This window comes from Punica granatum, chromosome 1 (genome assembly GCF_007655135.1).
Source record: "Punica granatum isolate Tunisia-2019 chromosome 1, ASM765513v2, whole genome shotgun sequence".
Lineage (NCBI taxonomy): Eukaryota > Viridiplantae > Streptophyta > Magnoliopsida > Myrtales > Lythraceae > Punica > Punica granatum.
The window spans coordinates 39,879,613-39,901,144 of record NC_045127.1 but is presented as its reverse complement, the minus strand read 5'-3'; the positions used below and the strand labels follow the sequence as shown (position 1 = coordinate 39,901,144).

Here is a 21,532-nt window from a genome sequence, read left to right as displayed (position 1 = left end):
GCAATTTTTTGAGGAAAATATGAGAATAAAAGTATCAATGGTAAGGCCAAATATATAAATCCACATCTCCTTTCCATATATACTCCCAACATTTTAGTTAGAATATATTGAATATCTCTTTTGGGGGATTGGGCCGATTATATTAGTTAATAAATGACTAATTTTAGCGCCATATATTTTTTAAAATTTCTAGGGTGATCCTGCTTGCTCATTGCGAATATGCATGGGCATATTGGACAATTTATATGTTTTCGGTCCAACGACGTACGCATTATATATATATAAGCTCCTTTTTCATTGCCTTCTACCAAAACAGTACACTCAATAGCTTCTGCGCTAAAAATGCTAGCGCTACTCTCCTCCGGCCACCACCGTGGTGTTGGCATTCAATCTCGGGCCACTGCAACGGCCCTTCTCCTTCTCCTCCTTGTGCTCACTTTGGGAGTAGTCTCCGCGAATGAGCAGAACCAGGCACAGCTCAACTGTGGGGAGGATGACTCCCCCAAGGGACAGTGCAGGAATGGCCCTGAGGCGCTCAAGCTGAAGCTGATCGCCATTGCGTCAATCCTCGCTACGAGTGTGCTCGGGGTGTGCCTCCCAGTGTTCTCCCGGTCCGTACCTGCACTCCACCCCGACAGTAACATATTTGTGGTTGTGAAGGCATTTGCGTCGGGGGTGATCCTGGCCACGGGATACATGCACGTCCTTCCCGACTCATTCGAATTCCTCACCTCCGACTGCCTGCCTGAGGTGCCCTGGTCTAAGTTCCCGTTCACCACGTTTGTTGCCATGCTTTCGGCCGTGGCCACGCAGATGGTTGATTCGTTCGCGATGGCTTACTATCGGAAGATCCATGCGAAGCCAAGCACCGGCAGCCACGGCAAAGGTGCGGTGAAGGATGTTGTGGCAGTAGAGGGCGGCGAGGTGCATGCCCATGCCCATGGTGGTTTCGGACAGGATCTTGGTGATGACAACTCACGGCTTCTGAGGCACAGGGTTGTTGCGCAGGTTGATTATTGTTTTTTTTTTTCCTTGGGTAGATAGGTTGATTATTGTTTTACCATACGTTTTAATTACCTCCATGCTGGCAAATCCTTCACGTAAAATTTTCTAGAAGCAGCTCATCAAGATATTTTCTCGAGCATCTCGGACAAGCGATGACTAGTCTCAGCCAATCAGGGTCAGCCCTAGGGTAAGGCAGGTAAAGCCGTCGCCTTAGGCTCCCAAAATTGTAAGAATACTACATTTAAAATATATGAAATTAATATTTACCTAGGAAGGATTCTGACCCCTAATCATTCCTAATCAGTATCATTTTTCTTTATTTATAATAATTTGCCAAATATAACATAATTACTTTTGCAAAATTCCTTATTCATTTCATGTACACAAAATCCATGATTTTTCTCTCTATAAATACTTTCCAATTCGTTGATCACTTTCCCGATATTCCTAGTTATTCTCCCAATTAATATATCTATTAAAGTTAATTGAATCAAATTTTCTCATTCTCTTAGTCATATCCGAATTTGTCCATCCTCTAAAATGTTCAATCAAAGTAATTTTGTTCTGTTAGTCATCTTTCTTTTTCTCACCTCTTTTACTGAATTACTCAGCTTTCCTCTTTTCTTTCCCTATGTACATTTTTACCTATGGATTTTTATCTTTCCTCTTATTCTTTTTGTTGATACAAGGAGAAAAAGAGGAATATTTTTTTATCTTTTTACTGTGAATGACTAACGTAATAAAATCAGATCGAGAAAAAAATATTATATTGAGCATAATAACATAGTCATTTTTCGCCTCAAAAGTGGAAATAAAATAAAATCTAAATAAAACTAGTCCTCCTACCCTAGCATTGCACAGACCTTTGAAGATATATTTTTCCCTAGTCTTTTATGAAATTTGTTTTGAAATACAATGAAATTATGATTTATAATATTTTTAATTGATGTTTTATAAATTATATTTACGAATTATATTTTTCGAAAATCGAAGAGAATAAATTAATGAAATCTTTCATTTAATTTTTAAAATTTTTTAATTAATTAATTACTTTCATAAGTCTACGTACGCATTGGGAATGCAAAGAGATGAACACCATGAGTTAAGTGTTACCCATGGAGCCTATTTGGAAGATTATGTGGAGGTTTCTCCTTAAATGAATAGAGAAATCTCCTTAAAGTATGTAGTTTAAATTGATATATATATAGATAATATATTAATTTTTTATTAATTAAATATAAATTTGAGGCCTCATATTAAATTTTATTTTTTTTAATCACGGAGATACGGTCTCAATTGATTTCCTCTAATGAAAACAAAGATCTGTCCTAATTCATCATTTATTGCAAGGTTGAGGTTGATCGTTTTTGCGTTATACTCGTGAGTTATGACTGAACCCTAGATTGTGTAATCGTGCTATTCCTTTTTGCATATATATCTTGATAGGAGAATGTCTAAGAATATATGTTTTCTCGTTACGAGGAAAGCTTATGAATCTATTGCTTGTAAAATAGATGATGAGCAGACCACAATGAAAAAGTTGAATATATATATATATATATATATATATTGATTTCATGTTAAGGACAGATGCTACTGTATTAATTCTAATTTCTCAATACGTCCCTACTTAAAAAAATGAATTCACGCAGATATTAAAGTCGAATATGATGGATGAATGCGTTTCAGGTACTGGAGATGGGAATAGTGGTGCACTCAGTGGTGATAGGACTCTCAATGGGAGCTTCGGACAACGCGTGCACCATCAAGCCCCTCGTGGCTGCTTTATGCTTCCATCAGTTCTTCGAAGGAATGGGCCTCGGTGGCTGCATTCTCCAGGTACAATTCAAGTTCAATGAAGAATTACGGTGGTCAACATATACATGATCGATCGTAACATGTTGGAAATGTGCGTTTAGACCATAGTAGTAAGTTAATATTCATTCTGATGATCGCAGGGGGAGTTCAGTTTAAAAGTGAAGGCGATCATGGTGTTCTTCTTCTCAATCACCACACCTGGGGGGATCGCTCTCGGGATCGGGCTATCCAACACATACAGTGAGAGCAGCCCGACTGCCCTAATCGTGGTAGGCTTGCTAAATGCGTGCTCTGCGGGGCTACTGAACTACATGGCTTTAGTGGATTTGATAGCGTTGGACTTTATGGGACCCAAATTGCAAGGGAGCATGAAGTTGCAGGTCTTTGGTTATGTTGCTCTCTTGTTGGGTGCTGGGGGAATGGCCTTGATGGCAAAATGGGCTTAATTATGGAAATTTTTTAATTTATAGTAAATTAGGATATCATCTGTTTTTTCTATAAAAAAAAAATTCCAGTTGTTCGTTCCAATTTCCATTTTTATTAATTCCATGAACTTCCATATACAATCAAAATGGACCATCTTTAAATTGAAGGAACTTTTATTTTGGAGTTATTCCAAATGTACCACATGCATTAATCCATTTTGATCCTCTCTATATGTTGCACTTGATTCCATATGAAAAATCAAGAAATCCATACATTTCAAAAGATTGGACTTTAAAGTCCTGATATCCAAACGTATTAGATAATCATATCATTTCAACAAATGTAGTTTCTTTCCAGCTTTAGCAAGCTTCCTAGGATTTACGAAAAAAAAGTACATTATAAAAATACGTCAAATAGTGACTTTGATACGACATGTTGATTAGAAAGCGGATCAGACTATATATGCCTTGGGAAAAACCGTAGACAAATGGACATCACCGCAAGTAACCGCATGCTTGTAATTAACTGATCATGCGAAGCTGTTAAAATTAGAGATCACAGGAAAACTCGTTCTCTGAAAGTCTGGAGAGGATAGAGACCTTAGTCCACAATAAACTATTCATCATTATCCATTGTCTCTCGAATGAACCCGACTTTCTGCCTATTCTTTATGTTGGGAATTTAAATAATTGATCCGAACCGGTAAGGTTTTAGGCTTACTTGGTCGAATATCACAATTAGGGCCTCAAGGGTCGGGCTGAATGATCACGTCCTGCAAGACAAATAAACACCGGCAGTGGGACTTGCTACTAGGTCGAGCAAAGACCACTAATTTCACGGCACAAAAACCCTCATCTCGTACTCTCTCTTATCGGGAGCAAGAACTCTCTTTTCAGTCAATCAATCGTACATTCACTGGAATTATCTATTTATATTCAGTGGTTACAGATCCGATACCGAATTACACAAATATCTCTAGATATCTCCCGATAACCACAGCCATGAGACGCATGGTTAATCAAGTCGAGTCGGGTCCCACAAGGGCGGATCCTATTCGGTTCAACTTGAAAAATCCTACATCTTCCACTCGCACTTGAGGACCAACCTAATCATATTAATGCTCAAACTGTCAGAGCAAGAACGTTCATACGGGTTAATGGGCCGTGTGACCGCCAAGCACATAAAAGACAGCGGGGAGCTCTACACTAGAAACTCATTAGAGCCAGTATAGAGGCATTAACCCTTAAAAAAATAAATTGTGTCTTGTATGTCCCAGACTAATTTGAATCAACATCAAGTCAAGTATCTCTAATCCCTCAGAGAGCTTACTTAATTTCTATTTCAAGCTTTTGTGTTCACAATCATGTCCAAACTATTCAGAAAGAAACATAATTGAGACGTCCTTGAAGACAAAACTTAATATGTGATAAAAAAATCTTCCCTTCATCCTCATATCACTTGACTCAAGACCGACTGCTTTTCCAGCAGTGCTCCATCCAGTCGAATCAATCATGACCTTAGGTAACATTCCAAAGTAGCGATCATCGATCCATAATCTTATGATATAGTCAAAGGTCAAAAAGGACACAATAAAGGGTCTCTATGACCTATGACAATTAGGATTCACACAATGATGAAGTAGGGATCCATTCATCCATTTCCTAATTTTGATCGCTCAACACATGTAGTATGAAATACATGTTATAGTGAAGTTATTCTCTCAAGGAACGTATGTCAAAACTCTACATTGTACATATCTTAGTTCAATCACCATACTGGCGCCTCACCCGAATCCTCAATATGTACACCATCTTAGGCGCTAAATCCAAGTTTGGCATCTAGCTTTTAATTAAAAAAGGCGTGATGGAATGTGGGATTTCCATCTCGGTCACTCAAATAAGGACCTCATCTCGATTTCTTATCGAGGCAACACAATAAACTATTATGTCTCATCCTTGCTCGTACTCAATTGCACCAAGGGCGATTACTTGTGTGAATAAAGTAATATTAGCCTGATGACATGCTAACATTTGCGATGTACTAATTTATCACCAAAATAATAATGCATAAGTATCAACAAATGAATGGATAAATCATGCATTAATTGAGAATATCAAAAATAACATAGAATGTCATTATTAAAAGAAGTCTCATAATAAATAAATAAATAATTCACCATTTACGAAGTCCTGATGCCCTCACATGAGCCTCAAAACAATCTCTAGAGATAGGCCTAGTAAGAGGATCTGCAATAATCTGACTCATAGAAATGTGCTTCAAGACCACTTCCTTCCACGCAATTATATCTCTAATGAAGTTGTATCTGACCTCAATATGTTTGGTCCTCCCATGAGACTTAGGATCCTTAGCATAAGCTAAGGTAGCCATGTTATCGTAGTGCATCAGGACAGGCTTAGAATCCTGTGTAGCGACCTCAAGGCGCTGTAGGAAACGCCTAAGCCAAACGGCTTCTTACACAACAGCAGAGTATGCAATGTACTATGCCTCCATCCTAGACAATGCAATGCAGGTTTGCTTATTGCTAGCCTAGGTCACAACGCTTCCATTCAGCAAGAAGGCATATCCAATAGTCGACTTGCTTTCATCCACGTCTCCAGCCCAATCAGCGTCACTGTACCCTATCGGGCATATCTCAGTACCCCGATAACAGAGCACATAATCCATAGTGTCTCTCGAGTAGCACAATACTCTCTTTACTGCCTTTTAGTGAGCAAGACTCTGGTTAGACTGGAATCAACTAACCTACAGTGTAATATATGTTCGACCGAGTACACATCATTGCGTACATCAAGCTACCAACCGCGCTAGCATAGGGGACACAAGACATGTGTTGCTCTTCCTCTACAGTCTTTGAGCACATATTAAGGCTCAAGTTTTCACCCTTAGCTATAGGAGTGCCGCAAGGTTTATAATTGTGCATCTGGAATCGCTCAAGGATCTTCTTAATGTAATTCTCTTGAGACATTCCTAGGAGTCTCCTCAAACAATCCCTTAGGATCTTAATTCCGAGCACATAATCTGCCCCACCCATATCTTTCATCCCAAAGTTCGCAGAGAACCACTCCTTAGCCTCGACAAGCATCTGTTTGTCATTTTCAGCCATTAAAATGTTGTCGATATACAAAGAAATGATCAAGAAATTTCCTTTGCACCTCTTGACATACACACAACGGTCTTCATCATTCATTGTAAAACCATTAGACATAATGGCTCGATGGAATCTAAGATACCATTGTTTGGATGATTGCTTCAGGCCATATAAGGATTTTTGGAGCTTGCAAACCTTGCGCACATCTCCTATGACCACAAAATACTCTGGTTGATCCATATAGATCTCATCATCCAATTCTCCATTGAGAAATGTTGTTTTTACATCCATTTGGTGTAATTCTAGATCCAAATGCGCGACAATAGCTAGAATGATGCAAATCGAAGCAAACCTAACTACATGAGAAAAAGTTTCTTCGTAGTCCACACCTTCCCGTTGGGTAAAACCCTTTGCAACTAAGCGAGTCTTGTATCTCTCGATGGAACCATCTGCTTTGCTCTTGACCTTTAGGATCCACTTTTCCCAATGGCCTTACACCCTGGTGGAAGGTCAACCAAGTCCCAAACTTGGTTGGTCCTCATGGACTCCATCTCATCGCTCATTGCATTAGTCCATTCTTTTCTCACAGGAGATGAGAGCGCCTCCTGAATAGATCTCGGCTCTCCATCATCTTGTGGAGAAACTGAAAGCATCCCCTTCAACCTCAAATCGGTGACAAGGAATGTTTCCATGTTTACTCCTACGTAAGTCAGGCTCGACGGGGGCCCCATCCAATGAACTAGGTTCATCAAATATAACATCGCAACCACTCACCCCAGCAGGTGGAGGAATTTCTTCCCCATTTTCTTCTAGGACATTAGGAGCGCCATTAGCGAGGTCCTGTTGTTCATAGATCACTATGTCACTCGAAACCTGCCCCATACTAGGGAATTCATCCTCCAAGAAGTCCACATTTCGAGATTCGATCTTAGAGACAGTCTCATCAAGTTGTTCCCCTATGAAAACATATCCCTTAAAGTGTTCGGAGTAACTAATAAAGATACATTTTTTACCCCTAGAGCCTAACTGTCCATGTCTATGGGAAGAGTTATGTACATAGACCGCACAACCCCAAGGCCGCAAATTGCCATGTTAGGCTTTTCGCAAGTCCATAACTCATATGAGGTCGCAAGAACCAATTTGAAGAGTACACGGTTAAGTATATAGGCGGCAGTGAGAATTGCATCTCCTCAATGAGAGACAGCAAATTAATTTGTGTTATCATAGACCTCACCATGTATCTGAGGGTTCTATTCCTCCTCTCAGCCACTCCATTTTGTTGTGAACTTCCGAGAATTGTTAACTGTCTATGAATTCCCTTTTAATGACAGAGCCTTCTAAATTGCTCATACGGATACTCGCGGCCGCGGTCAGTTCTTAGTGCTTTCACTTTCTTATCTAATTAATTCTCGACCAAACTCAAATATTTCTGAAAACACTCTAATGCTTCAGATCTATGGGAGATCAAATAGATGTGACCGAAACGTGTAAAATCATCAATAAATGTGATGAAATAATATGCCATATTTCATGCTCTCACATTCATTGGGCCGCAAATATTAGAGTGAATTAACTACAATGGAACGGTTGCCCTTTTTGCTTTTCCAAATAGTTATCTGGTTGTTTTTTCCTGAAGACAATGTTCACAAATAGACATGTTAATTTTTGCGAGTGGGCCTAAAAGACCTTCTCTAACAAGTCTGTTCATCCTATATGGGCCTACATGACCCAACATAACGTGTCATTTCACATAATCACAGTAAACGTTATCATCACAAGAGGCAAGTAAGGAAAAAGAATCAAGATTATTATTATCATAATAATCAATGTCTAACACCATAAGACCATCTGAAATAAAACCAAGACCATAAAAGGAGTCAACTAAATAAATGCTCACAGATGAGCCCTCAAAGACAAACCTAAAGGCTAGACACAATAAAACCATAACCGATAGCAAGTTTCGTCGAATCTCTGGAGTATGAAGGACATCATGGAGGTACAACGTGTGACTACCTCGCAAATTGAGCTTGTATGTGTCGATTCCTCGCACATGCACACTCACATCATTCCCCATCTTGACACTTCGACTTCCGACTAAGACTCAGTGATACTCTATGAACCCAACTCGACTCTTCACTAAGTGGTCTGTTGCGCCTGAATCCACAATCTACATAGGAATAGGATCAGCAGCTAAATCATTAGTGACCATGAAACAATTAATGCAAGAGTTTAGGTGTGATAGTACCTTATTTGGCTCAGCGCATTCGTGAGCACAGTGTCCCAACTTACCACAATTGTAGCATGTCAACTTATTGTTGTCCTTCTTTCCGCCGCGCTTGCCTCTCTTACGCCTGACAGACTTAGCCTTCTTGGGAGCGGATTCACCATCCTCCTTAGGAACACCTCCAGCCCTCTTGCACTTAGACTCATTAGTCTTGCGTTGGCCAGAGTGAGCAGCATTCGCCTTGGAACTAGATTTGGCAACCTTCAAGCACTCATCCTCCAGCTCCAAGTGGCGAGATATGTCCTCAAAAGTTCTCACATTCTCATTGTGAGTCATATTTGCCTTTATGTGCTCCCAAGATGGAGGCAATGACCGTATCATCGTCTGCACTTGCTGCTCGTCAGAGAGGATAACTCCTCCCGACCTGAGATCCCAGATCATGTTGAACATGTTTCAAAGATGTTGTCGCATCGTCTGATTCGGTTGCTTGACACAAGAGGCGAATCTCATGTTCAACTCGCGCAGCTTGCTGGCAGACATCATGCATACTTGGCTCTAAGGGCTTCCCACATCGCATGAGTAGTTTGGTACATCTCAAACTTTCCAATTAGGTCGTTGTGCATGCAACTCAGCAATGTAAAGCGCGCACAACGATCTTTCTTGAGCCAATTTTGGTAGGCCTCAAGATCCCGATGGTGTTGATCCGTATTCCCTTGTGCGGGCATCTCCATGACCTGATCAAGAGTTTCCAAGACTTCCTGCTCATCCAGGAGATTTTGAATCTTTCAACGCCATATGTCGTAATTGTCGCCATCCAGTTTTTTTTCCCTTATTGAAGTCAGTAATAATGGACTTATTGCCATTAACATCTACATTATAAATGCGCGAAGATATTCTCAAATTAGCACATACAAGCATACAAGTTTTTGCTGCAATAATCTAAATAAATCAATGGAAACAACCAAAAAAGGTGCAAGATCAAAAATTCGCTGAGCTCCTAATCATCTCCCACATCCTAATGATCATAACCACTATAAATTTAATTATAGCGCAAAAATTAATTTTGGAGCGAAAAATAAAAATTTCACTCAACAAAAAATACTCCCACTAAATTCAGCATGCAAATTAAATTCATAATTTAAATACATATTGCACGCAAATCACTCATCATGCATATCATGCCATGAGAAAATTAAAATAAGGTGCAAATTAATACTACATAAATTGCATCTTACAGAGTCAAGCATGCCAAAGCTTATGATAAATGCCTCAGAAATTTACCGACACTATTCAGTAATTATTGTAATTAATAACTAATTACATGCATTTATCAAATATAAAATCTCAAATAATTTAACTACGCGTCAAAAAATTGCAAACTCAGTTCCAACTTTTTCTCACATTATCCTGATTCTGGAGAAAAAAGCTCAGGAATATTCAAAATTTCTAGCTATTTATTCAGAATTTTTCAATATTTCTGACTAATAAATCTGAGATAATTAGAAATAGAGTCCAAAAATACCAGTAAACTATGTACATGCTCCTCAGAATGTTCTGGATACACAGGAAAAATTTGGACTCGAGATCATGTCAGACGCACAACAAATCGCGGACTTGATCGAGAAAGGATAGATTTTACGTTTTTCCATTTCAAATAAAATATATGTCACTACCCAGATTTTCAAAATATTCAGAAAATATTTTTAAAAACTGGGAAATCCAGTAAGGAGTTTGTTGGCGAAAATGGAATAAAGATCGGAGCTCATAGTTGGCCGCACGCGCCCACACGCGCCGCCGTGCGCGTGTTGGCTACGATCAAGCTATTTTTTTTAGGGAAAAAGACAAAAACCTCCATTATGGTTTGAGGTCATGACAAATCGCACCATGTTCTTTTATTTAGGACAATTAGCCCCTTGTGATTTGCTCCGTTAGACATCCCACCGAGGACTCCGACGTCCTCTGTGGGTACTGGCGACCTCAGTGGAGGGGTCGGGGTTGCCAATTGGCGGCCCCGACCCCTCCTTCCCTTTCGATTTTCTTTATAGGACTAAAATGAAACAAAATGGAAAGTTGAGGATAATAATGATAAAAGAAAAAGATTTATAACTAAAATGATTAAAAGGCTAAATATTGAGGACTGAAAATGAAAAAAAATTAACGTTGTAACCCTTATGTCTAACGGAGCAAACCATAGGGGGACTAATTGTTCTAAACAAAAGAACAATGTGCGATTTGTCCCGATCTCAAACCACAATGAGATTTTTTTGTCTTTTTTCCTATATACAAATGGCGCCAATTACGTCACGTGAGTACAAAAATTCATATGCGATTTCAAATAGACCAAAAATTAGCTACAGCAAGGGTGTTCTATTTCAAAGGACGAAAAACGCGAGTGTCTTTCAAATGCCACATAGGAATTTTTTTTTTCCTGGGAGATTTTAACCTTTAATAAATTACTTTTTCTATACGAAACCAAATGCTTATCCTGCACTTATTTGGTAAGTGGTTCAGGCATCGACTTGGCTCTAGATAAAAGGAGAATTTGATGTGTTTCTGACTCTTACACTACATGTAAAATCGAACCACTCTTAATTTGTCGTTAAACCACAATTTGGTGGCTTTTCAGCAAACTATTTGTAAGAGAAATGTGCCCGTATTCGGCTGCTCCATCTGCCTTAACAAATTAAATAAATAAATAATGCAACCCCAAATCCCTCGAAAATGCCCCTTAAGAGGAGCTTGGAGTCGTTTGGTTGATGAGACCCACTATACAGACACATATAAGTGGTGAAATTAATTTGAACGTTCAAGGGAATTTGTATGATCGAATGCATGGGTTCGGCATGATCGGCCCGGTTAGGCAGCCGTACCAAAACAAGCAACAAATACATGTCCCATATATATTAACCGGATTACCTTTTATATGCTTTGAGTGTGGACTGGTGACAATGATATCTTCTGCACATAAGTGTATATATATATATGGATCAGATCAATCTCTTTGCATATATGGTCAGCTAATAAATACCGAATAGACCAGAGAGAAAGAAGCTTAAATATTAATTTGTTTTAACAATGGAGGGCCATGGTTGGATTCAGAAGAAAGGATTATGGGCTAATTTGATGGTGGTGGTGATCATCAGCTTATCGGAAATGGAAGGGGTGAGGGGGAGGAATCCAGTGCTTCACAGGGTAGGAGGAGGAAGGTACACTTGGGCTCCCAACATCAACTTCACTCAGTGGGCTAGCCACGAGGTCTTCTACGTCGGCGATTGGCTCTGTAAGCTCTCCTCCCTCTTCTTCATCTTCAATTCTTCCGAGTTCTTGATGGAAAGATTTCTTCAGATCCACAAGATTGTTAGTTACGGCAAGGCAAGGTTGGGTTCGCTTGGCTTACAAGCTCAAATTTAATGGAGTCCTGGGATAATGAATGCTAGCTCCAGCCGGAGAGGAGTCTCGAGATCTCGAGCCGAGTTCAAACTCGACCGAGCTTGGGATCTAAAACTTGCTTTCGGCTCAATATATGCATGTCATGAAAAATGACAGGCTTGAGCATAGCTAGGCTCTTATATATATATATATATATATATATATATACTAGATTAATTAACTGTCTTTTAAAGTTTTTAAACAATAATATTTGAATTTCATTTATTTTTGTTAATGTTACATTGTCAAAAATACATTTACATATATAATCATAATCATAAGATACATGTACAAATTCAATGACATAGTTAAAATTTCGAGTAATTAATGAGGATATAAAGACATTAATATATCAAACAAAATTTTTGTAAATGACAAAGTGAGAGATAATTCTAATAAAAGAAACTTTCATAGAAGATGGTGGTGACATTTAGAAAATTAAAAATAAAGAACCAAATGAAAATAACATTAGAAAAATTAATTTGTATTTTTTTTACAGAAGTAATATTTTGTTCTTGTATAAATGTATATAAAAATAAGGGGAAATTACACCAAATGGCCAATGATTTATGAGTTTTGTCAAATCTATCATATGTTTTTTTTGTCAGATATATCTCATGGTTTACGTTTTGCTCGAAATCTATCCCGTCGTTTTTGTTGTCCTTTAATGAAACGTTAATAGGCTCCGAATCTATCCCATGGTTTCAATTTTGTCCCAAATCTATCATATGATTTTAATTATTTCCTCAAAACTATCCCATGATTTTAATTTTTTCTCAAATCTATCCCGGATAAAAGAGGTTACTGTAGCAAAACCATTAGACGTTGAAGGAGATATAACGGCGGGATATATTTGACGCAAAATGTAAACCAAGGAATATAGCTGACAAAAAAAAAACATATGATAGATTTGACAAAACGCGTAAATCATGGACCATTTTGGGTAAAAACCCCTAAAAATAATATGTTGTTAGTTTAAAAACTCATTTTTAGTAGAAAAATACTAAATATCATGAATTATATTTGAAATGTTTGTATTATTTAGAATATACATGTGTTGTTATGATTATAAATCTAAATACGTAAAAAAAAAACATGCTCTTCTTAAATACTCTATTATCTAATCAATATTTTTAAAAATTTTATATATAAATATATAAACGTATGTACCCTGTTACCTAATCATTTGGAAAATGTTTTTTCTTTGTTTTTGTTTAATTGTGAAGAAAGAAAAGAGAAATGAGTAGTGGAATATTTCATTACAAAATTCCTATAAGTGACGCATGATTGAAGAACTCTCCTTTAGCTTAACGCACAAATAGATATATAACATCCGGCTTTTATGGCATGCCTGTTTTTGGAACAATTGATGATAAACCTTTTCTGATTTATTGTTCCTTTACATCCTGTTCGTGTACAAAAATCATGTAATTTTCATAATTCCATATCCATCCACTGCATAATGAGATTTTTCTGATTTGCATATTTATGTGTATTGCAGACTTTGGATTCGACAAGCATCATTATAATGTTCTCCAAGTGAACAAGACAAGCTACGATGCCTGTGAGGACAAGGACTTCATCGCGAACATCACCAGAGGTGGCCGCGATGTGTATAATCTCACTCAGGCGAAGCCATACTACTTCCTCAGCGGTCGTGGCGGCTGCTCTCAAGGAATGAAACTTGCCATCTCTGTTAAGGAGGCTCCGCTGCCTGATCGCACCCTGCCTCATACCCATATTCTGCCAAAGACCAATGGCTGCTCTCCACTTTCGCTCGCCTGCAGTGCTCACGTTAATGACCCTGTCTTCGGCGCTGCTTTTTTCGTGTTCCTTTCGCTTGTTTTCATGAGCTAGAGCAGATTTCTTCCTTTACATTAGCTTAGGTGTTGACGGCATTAGGACAAGACTCTAAATTGGTTAAATTCAAAACTAAACCGGTTCAAAATGAAGCCCATTGTAACTCTCATATTTCTTCCTACAAATATTTGCACTAGTTCAGAAGTATTATTGTTTTGACTTCTACCAATCAGTATTGGCATGCAACAACTCGAATTACATATTCATTCCACAAACTGCTATCGGTGACAATTCTCAACACAAGCAAATCATGGAGAATACAGAATAGGGAGCGGGGGCGAGTCAATGTGCGTCATTTACTAAACAAGTAACTTAACATTTTATGACAACTTCCTCCAAAAAGTTTCATGATTTTGTTTTTCTGGTAAGCATGAACACCAACTTGAAAACAATCCGAACTTTCAGAATTCACAGATTCTGATGTATAGAGACATTATATAGAGATTTTCTTAGTCTACTCTGCTAACTAGTTCCCAGCTCTGAAGATGAAACTTACTAACAAAACTTGTCTAGTAACAAAGGGGATCTCGCTTTAGACACCCAACGAACTTGAACTTACGAGACTGCAAAACTCAAGTGTTTCTCTGCAGAGGTAGCACCACACACTTTCATAACCGTGGAGCTGTAAAATAGAAGAGAAATTAGTCTTTAGGGAAAAGCAAAAGGACAAAGGCATTTTAAAGAGTGATTACGATTTTAAGATTCTCTAAAGTTTATCATATTTTGTTTAAACTCTTCTGATCATCATAGACTCCATAGACATTCCATTTTGCCATGGATTGACAGTAATGAGTACACCTACCTCCGCCAAGTGTAGCCTCTGGCAACCTCTCGATTGAATATTTGTGCTTTGTGATATACATGATTGGCACCCCCGGGATCTGTCAAATGAACCACATAATATGAGTTTTTCCACCATGATCAGAAACAAAGCAAATTACGAGTAATCATACCTTGCGAATTCTACGCTTCAGATCTCGATCGCATGTAGCAACAATGTAGCATTTGTGCTGTTCACATTCAAACCATAAAATCAATCAGGAAAAGGAAAATCGAATAACAAGGAACCATAAAGGAAGAAATGAGCACAGTCAATAAAGTAACGGAAGATATTGTTGTGCTACAGAATCAAAAAACAAATTAATGGATCTCCAGATATTGCCATGGTCAATTGACTTCAGATGTTCAAATCAGAAGAGACAGAGATCTGAATACACAAGATTTATGCAAAGATGTGACAGGTTTCAGACCTGTGTAACTCTTTCAACAAGACAATCATCAGCATAGGTTCCCTTGTGTATGCATGGCAACCTTTCAAATCGAGGATCCTTCGCAATTCTGGAAAAATAAAGTCATTAAGCAGAAAGCTCCAGAAAAGATTCAGTTGTTCAGCCAAGAAAATCCCTTCGCAATAGATCCTAAAGATGGATAGTAACATCTGCGTTGAAAATACTTATAGAAACCAACCTGAGTGCTACACGGTATTTCTCTCCTAACTTCTCCAGCTCTGCCATCACACAGTCCGTGATACAAGGAGTACCTTTAAAATACCAAGAAAGGCCAAAAAAGAACTTCAGTCACTAGCTCTACTCAGTTTGACCTCTAATCAGTTATCAGAAATAATGAGAAAGGTTTGCATCAATGACAAAGTTAAGCAAGAGCAAAAGACGAGATTAGTTATCAGCACATACATTTCGCATATAAGCAGCCCATCATTCCCTTCTCCAGATCCAGCTGAAAGACATAAAAGAAGTTGATGAGTCGCCAATGAATTCAAAGCCTTAGTTCAACATTATGTATTGAGAACGAATTTCACCCTTAATGGGTCTAAGTTAACAAACATAACTCCAGCTCATTCAGAAACACCTAACTACATCACTACGTTTGTTTTACTGATTCATCAGCAACTGATACCCAATAGTAATCTAGTCTAGAATATAGTTTTATATTTAAGTTACATATAGCTGTATAAACAAAACAGATAAAGAGAAGTAAAACTTACTTTGTTCTGGATGGAGAAATTGATGAAGTTGGTATCCACCAAAACCCTGTAAGGTGGCCCCAAAGCAGTGTTGTATTTGAAGAAAAGGACAGAAGGAACATTCGGCCTGAGAGTAAACAAATAAGTAAAATACATCATATTAGTGAAGAGATATAAGCCCTTAGCGAGATTAACATGGCCTGTCTTCCTTGATTTGTAACCTCAATGCAAAAGTACTTTCCACACAGTAAATGCTATAGAGAAAATACCTAAGTTAAATTAAGTGATTTCCCTTCAAACCTAAGGCAGATTTTACTGTAAACAATAGAAGAAATATTTCTTTCATGGAACACAAACCTTAGAAGAGAAGGGCCTTTCCAGTAATGTGAAATTATATTCCCATTTCGCCCAAATATGCCCTTAATTTACATGTTAAAACAACAACAGTAGTGAAACTTGCAGAAGAAATACCCCAATCCACATTCCAATGTATTTGCACCACATGAATATGACGACCAAATAGTACTAGCAAGTACCAAATCAACATCATAGAGGGAAATACCACTAAAAGACACTCACACATTTCTAGGGAGCTTTTCCTTGCTGAGGTCCTTTTTGTTAGGGTTCAAAACTTCCTCCTTGTAACTGGATACATCAATAAAAAGGTGAACATCAATAATCATTATAAAAATAAGACCAGAAACTAATAACGGATCATATATGCAGGGTTAAGAGTACAAAGAGAAGCGAAGCCTACTTCTTAATTGCTTTGGACGTGATAATTTTCTTCATAGAGGCAAATTTCGGGCCTTTCTTGGCTCTTCCCATCTTATCTCAATCCTGGAAGGAAGCAAAAGGACAAAGACGAAATTCGGGCAACATAGGGGTGTTAGAAACAATTTGGAAGGTCCTTGGAATTGCCTATGTATCTAGTGTAGAACAATCAATAGGTGACAGAAGACTTTCTCTTGCATTGCATCAACACCGACGGAACAATTAATTGCATATCAATCAACCCATTTGCTAATCTGTAGGACCAGTAAAGTCTACAAATTTGCAAAACCCTAAAATGATAAAATTCACCACTTTTACTTCAGCCTGCAATGACAGCACGACTATAGAAGCGGTAGGTAGGGGTATAATCAGCAATTTAACAGCCACACTATGAATCAATCAGCTAATCTATTCATAATCGACTTGACCAACAGCCACTCTGCAAGCTAATCAATCAATCAGCAAATCAACAATCGAAATGAGTAAGTTACACAAATACGGAGAGAGTGAGGGAAATCAGTGAAGGTGGAGGAAGGGAACAGTATCAGCTCACCGCCTGGGAGGAGAGGGAACAACGGCAGCAGTAGCTCAGCTCGGGTCGAGCAGGGGAAGATCGATTTCGACTGGGAGGGCTGGGAGGAGCAGCAGCTCGCCGGCCAGACGAGGAAAGAGCGAGAGGGAGACGGCGAGGGAGCAGGCACGAGCACGAGCAGGAGTGAGGTTGTGGCGAGGAGCGACGGAAGGACGGTGGACAGACCGCCGGAAGTCGATTTTGGGATTTATAGGGTTATATACGGTTCTTTCGGCAGGAATGCGCCGTCAGGAAGGGAGGAAAAAAGACTGGGGTTCCATTTTATTTGGGGAATAAACTATCAATTTCATCCATCAGCTAGTGGAGATGCATCAACCGGGTCCCTTGCGTGAAATTTGCATTAACGTAATCTCTTGTAATATCAACTTGGTTTTTAGAACATCCGTTTCGTCATATCTAACATCAGTTTGGTCCTTAAAGCATTAAATTTCCCTTGGAACAATAAGAGTGCGTTTGAATTTAGAGTTGAGTTTTGGTTTTAATTGGTTTGTAATAATTATATTGTTAAATTATGAGAAAAAGTGTGAAAAAGTAATAAATAATTGAGGGAAAGTAATGATTAAATAATGATTGTGTTGTTGAATTACGAAAAAGTAATGAATAGTTGAGAGAATTTAATATTAAAAATTTAATTGAATGGTTAAAAAAATTTTTAAAATGAAAAAAAAAAAAGTAATGATTGTGATGTTGAATTGAAGATAAGTGGAGTTGAGTTGAGTTGAGTTATAAAATTTTCAAAAAACAAACGCACCTTAAGTTGCTCCCCGTACAAAATGGTCCCTGAATAACATATAAAATATATCAGTATCATCCTTACAAAGTTAATTCTGTTAATATTAAAAAACTTATCATTATCAATTTCGTCCTCTCTCTCTCTCACTATACCATCGCTTGTCTTTGTTTTTTCGAACTCGAGCCTTAACTATCTCGAGGTGGGCTTTCTCTTCCACACTCGAACGATGAGGGTCCAACCAATTGCGAGCCGGGCTTCCACTTCCAGACTCATGGCCACAAGTTTCATACTCTGGCCTAGCGAAGTGAAAGTCCCCACACGGGCGCACGAAATCCTTTCTCGCTCTGATGCCATGTAAAATTCCACTGAGCCTATAATCTATTGGGCTCATCTCCAACTCAAAAGCTCGAGGTAATAGGTTGTGAAACCCAATCTCTTATAAACCCGTGGATTTCTCTTTAATTTTTTCGTATGGAACAATTTCTCTCAACACCTGCCCTCAAATGGCACCGTGTAGTCTTTCTCACACTTTACCTACACGTGTCGCGTGAACACATAAACACCCGTCCTCAATAACTTACCTCGAGTTAGGTTCTCTTCTCTTCCGAACTCGAGCCTTAACTACCTCAAGGTGGGCTTTCTCTTCCAAATTCGGGCGAGGAGGGTCAAACCAACTATGAGCCGGGCTTCCACTTCCGGACCCGTGGCCACAAGTTTCATACTCTGGCCTGGCGGAGTGTGAGTTCCCACACGAGAGCGTGGAATTTTAACCTGCTCTGATACCATGTAAAAATCCACTAGACTATAAACTATTGGGCCCATCTTCAACCCAAAAGCTCGAGCTAATAGATTGTGGTACTCAATCTCTTATAAACTTGTGGAATTCCTCTTATATTTTCGATGTGGGACTTAACTCATTCTTAACTCTCAACACTCGCCCTTACGTGGCAACGTGTGGTCCATCACGTGTCACGTGCCGTTAAACACCCGCCCTCAAAAACTGACCACGAGCCGGGCATCCTCTTCCATGCTCGGTCGAGGGGGGACAAGTAAAACTAACCACGAGTTCCATACTTGGGCCTGATTTAACATGAGGCGCATTCTTCACTGCCTCGAAACTGGACCTAGCCACACTTGGGTCAACACGGGTGCATTTTTCGGCTACCCTCACAAACAAACCTTAAACCTAGCATGGTGTTGAGGATGTTAATCCCACATTGAAAAAATGAATAAATATCAATGGGTTTATATGAGACTTGGGTACCACCACTTATCAACTTGAGCTTTTAAGTGGATATGAGCTTAAGTCTGTATAAGCCCAATGAAATTATGGTATCATAGCGGTTTATGCTTCTGCGCGCTCGTGTGGGCTCACACCACGCCATATTCAGTTTTGAGGCAATCAAGAGTGTGCTTCATGTGAATTGGGCCCAAGAGTAGCCTGGCAGTTCCAAGGTAGATAAAGGTGCACCTCTAATTAGGCCCAAGTGTGGAGCTCGAGACTAGTTTGATAATTGCCCCCCTTACACAAGCACAAAAAATGATGTCCGGTTCGTGGTCAGTTGTTAAGGGCGGGTATTTAAGGGCACGTGATACGTGTTGAACCACCGTTGCCACGTGAAGGCAAGTGTTGAGATACGTTATCCTACATGAAAAAATTGAGAAAGAAACCACAAGCTTGGGTCTATGAACTTATTAGCTTAAACTTTTAGATTGCAGATCAACTCAAGTCCATGTAAGCCCAAGTGGAAATTTTACAATGTAAATTTAATAGTAAGGAAGCTACAACACTTGACGACTTGTAATTTCGTTGCATGATTTGAGAGATATCGTTATCCGAAGTTTCTGTCTTATATTGATGAAAATCGAACTCAACACTAGTTTTCTAACTCGTTTCTTTTGTTCTTGGCTCGAAACTTGATCTTAAGCTATAGTCCTATGTATAAGCTTTCTATAACGACAAAAAACACAAGAATCAGAGGTCTAAACAATGAGAAAGAATGTTCCTAAGTCGGCTTGGAAAGTTTATACAAAGAGAGAGATGTTTTACAATAGAGAGAGATAGAGAAAGGGAGAGGAAGAAGAAAAAGGAGAGAGAAAATTACAAAAGAAAGGAAAATTTTGAGAAAATAGGGTAAAAGGACTTTTTGATGTTAAACCAATTTTCCATCAATAATAATAGCGAGTGACAAGAGGATCTTATTGAAATAAGTTAGGGACCAATTGATGTTCGAATGGACTAAATTAATGTTGCAAAAGGACCAAATTGATTTCGGGGATAAAATTGATGTTATAAAGAACCAAATTGATGTTACAAGAACTAAACCAATGCTGATAAGGGCTAAATTGATGCAGATTTTATGTGAGAGACTCAATTGATGCAACTCGACTACCTCGGAGATGAAGTTGATTCTTATTTGGGTAATGCAGACTCCAAGATTTTACGAAATGATACTTCATCTGGAGATTATATGATGTAATCAACAAAATGACTGCACCATACAATTGAATAAATTATGAAAATTTTAAGTAAAAAAAAGGAAAAAGAAATTTTTGGTCCTTAACCTTCATCGCTTTTGTCTTTTTAGTCATAAACCTTTTATTTTTTGCACTTTAGTTGAAACATCCACATATCCATTAAAAAGCTCATTTTCCTCCCAATTTTTTTTATATTAATTTACTCTGCAAAATTTACAAAAACTTTAAAAATATAAAAGGAAAGAGGAATCGACACAAGGAAACATGAGGGGTGATGGCCCCCCCAATTGGGGTCTCTGGTTGCTAGTTTCACAGGATCTACGGAATCGAAAAAGCAACATAAATTTAAAATTTCCTACCTGTGAAACTAATCCCAAGACCTACTAGAAGAATAAGAGTAAATAAAAGCGTACCTTGAATATTTAATATTATCGACCGAGCGTCCCACGCGTGATGCCTCTACCGGTATCCACACCGACTTTGTTGACGAGTCTTCGAGATCGGCGGTGCTAGCGGCCAATACTCAAAGGAAACACCGATGTAACACCCGAAATTTTAAGATTAATGGACTTAATTTGAGTTGAACAATTCAACCCAAATTATATATGCTTTATATGCATACACATATATGCACGCACACATATATGTATCAGCACATATATATATATTTGTGTGTGTTTTATATTTTAAAATACTTGTGTTGTATATATCTATATATAGAGCTTGGGGGAACCAAATTTCATGTCCCTGACCGTTGTGGGACAAAGAGAAATAAGGATCCCAAATTGCCATGTGTCTTCACATGGATCATATAACAATTTGGTCAATTTAATCTAATAAATCGAGTCTAATTAATCGATAAATTTAATCTCATTAAATATCCGATTAATCGATCACACCATAAATCATCTAATCTCTATTAGACGATTTTATTTGTTTCAAAATATCTTGTCAATTTAGTCGTAGTGTGTGACCCTGTAGGTTCCCAATTACGTTGACAGTAATATCGAAATCTCTATTTCAATATTACAAATAGTGAGCGGCATTTAGTAATGCATCACTATTACTCAAGTAATCGGAAAGTCAATTTCTCGATGAACCTT

The 21,532-nt window shown here is 38.4% G+C and overlaps 3 protein-coding genes across 3 annotated transcripts; 2 read left to right on the top strand and 1 right to left on the bottom strand.

Moving 5' to 3' along the window:
• Positions 1 to 342: 342 nt before the first annotated feature.
• Positions 343 to 3,269, top strand: LOC116205947 (fe(2+) transport protein 1-like). Its single transcript, XM_031538654.1, has 3 exons — positions 343 to 1,008; positions 2,695 to 2,844; positions 2,964 to 3,269. Exons 1-3 carry the CDS (start codon positions 343 to 345, stop codon positions 3,267 to 3,269), a joined length of 1,122 nt encoding a protein of 373 aa, XP_031394514.1.
• Positions 3,270 to 11,579: 8,310 nt separating this feature from the next.
• Positions 11,580 to 13,868, top strand: LOC116205929 (lamin-like protein). The gene is made up of 2 exons (XM_031538631.1): positions 11,580 to 11,862; positions 13,513 to 13,868. Exons 1-2 carry the CDS (start codon positions 11,658 to 11,660, stop codon positions 13,866 to 13,868), a joined length of 561 nt encoding a protein of 186 aa, XP_031394491.1. The 5' UTR covers positions 11,580 to 11,657.
• A 279-nt stretch (positions 13,869 to 14,147) lies between these two features.
• LOC116193071 (rRNA-processing protein FCF1 homolog) lies at positions 14,148 to 17,495 on the bottom strand. Its single transcript, XM_031521824.1, has 10 exons — positions 17,180 to 17,495; positions 16,610 to 16,692; positions 16,432 to 16,497; positions 15,874 to 15,979; positions 15,563 to 15,605; positions 15,339 to 15,411; positions 15,122 to 15,209; positions 14,825 to 14,881; positions 14,674 to 14,752; positions 14,148 to 14,493 (listed from the first exon to the last, which is right to left on the bottom strand). Exons 2-10 carry the CDS (start codon positions 16,678 to 16,680, stop codon positions 14,480 to 14,482), a joined length of 597 nt encoding a protein of 198 aa, XP_031377684.1. The 5' UTR covers positions 16,681 to 16,692; positions 17,180 to 17,495; the 3' UTR covers positions 14,148 to 14,479.
• Between the last annotated feature and the right edge of the window lie 4,037 nt (positions 17,496 to 21,532).

Excerpts from the sequence above, each read along its gene's own strand:
- LOC116205947 (XM_031538654.1), top strand. The coding sequence starts at position 343 with ATGCTAGCGCTACTCTCCTCCGGCCACCACCGTGGTGTTGGCATTCAA. Across the intron at positions 1,009-2,694 it reads GGCACAGGGTTGTTGCGCAG|GTACTGGAGATGGGAATAGT; the intron begins GTTGATTATTGT and ends AATGCGTTTCAG. Across the intron at positions 2,845-2,963 it reads TCGGTGGCTGCATTCTCCAG|GGGGAGTTCAGTTTAAAAGT; the intron begins GTACAATTCAAG and ends TGATGATCGCAG.
- LOC116205929 (XM_031538631.1), top strand. The coding sequence starts at position 11,658 with ATGGAGGGCCATGGTTGGATTCAGAAGAAAGGATTATGGGCTAATTTG. Across the intron at positions 11,863-13,512 it reads CTACGTCGGCGATTGGCTCT|ACTTTGGATTCGACAAGCAT; the intron begins GTAAGCTCTCCT and ends TGTGTATTGCAG.
- LOC116193071 (XM_031521824.1), bottom strand. The coding sequence starts at position 16,680 with ATGGGAAGAGCCAAGAAAGGCCCGAAATTTGCCTCTATGAAGAAAATT. Across the intron at positions 16,498-16,609 it reads ACGTCCAAAGCAATTAAGAA|TTACAAGGAGGAAGTTTTGA; the intron begins GTAGGCTTCGCT and ends TGATGTATCCAG. Across the intron at positions 15,412-15,562 it reads GGGCTGCTTATATGCGAAAT|GTACTCCTTGTATCACGGAC; the intron begins GTATGTGCTGAT and ends GGTATTTTAAAG.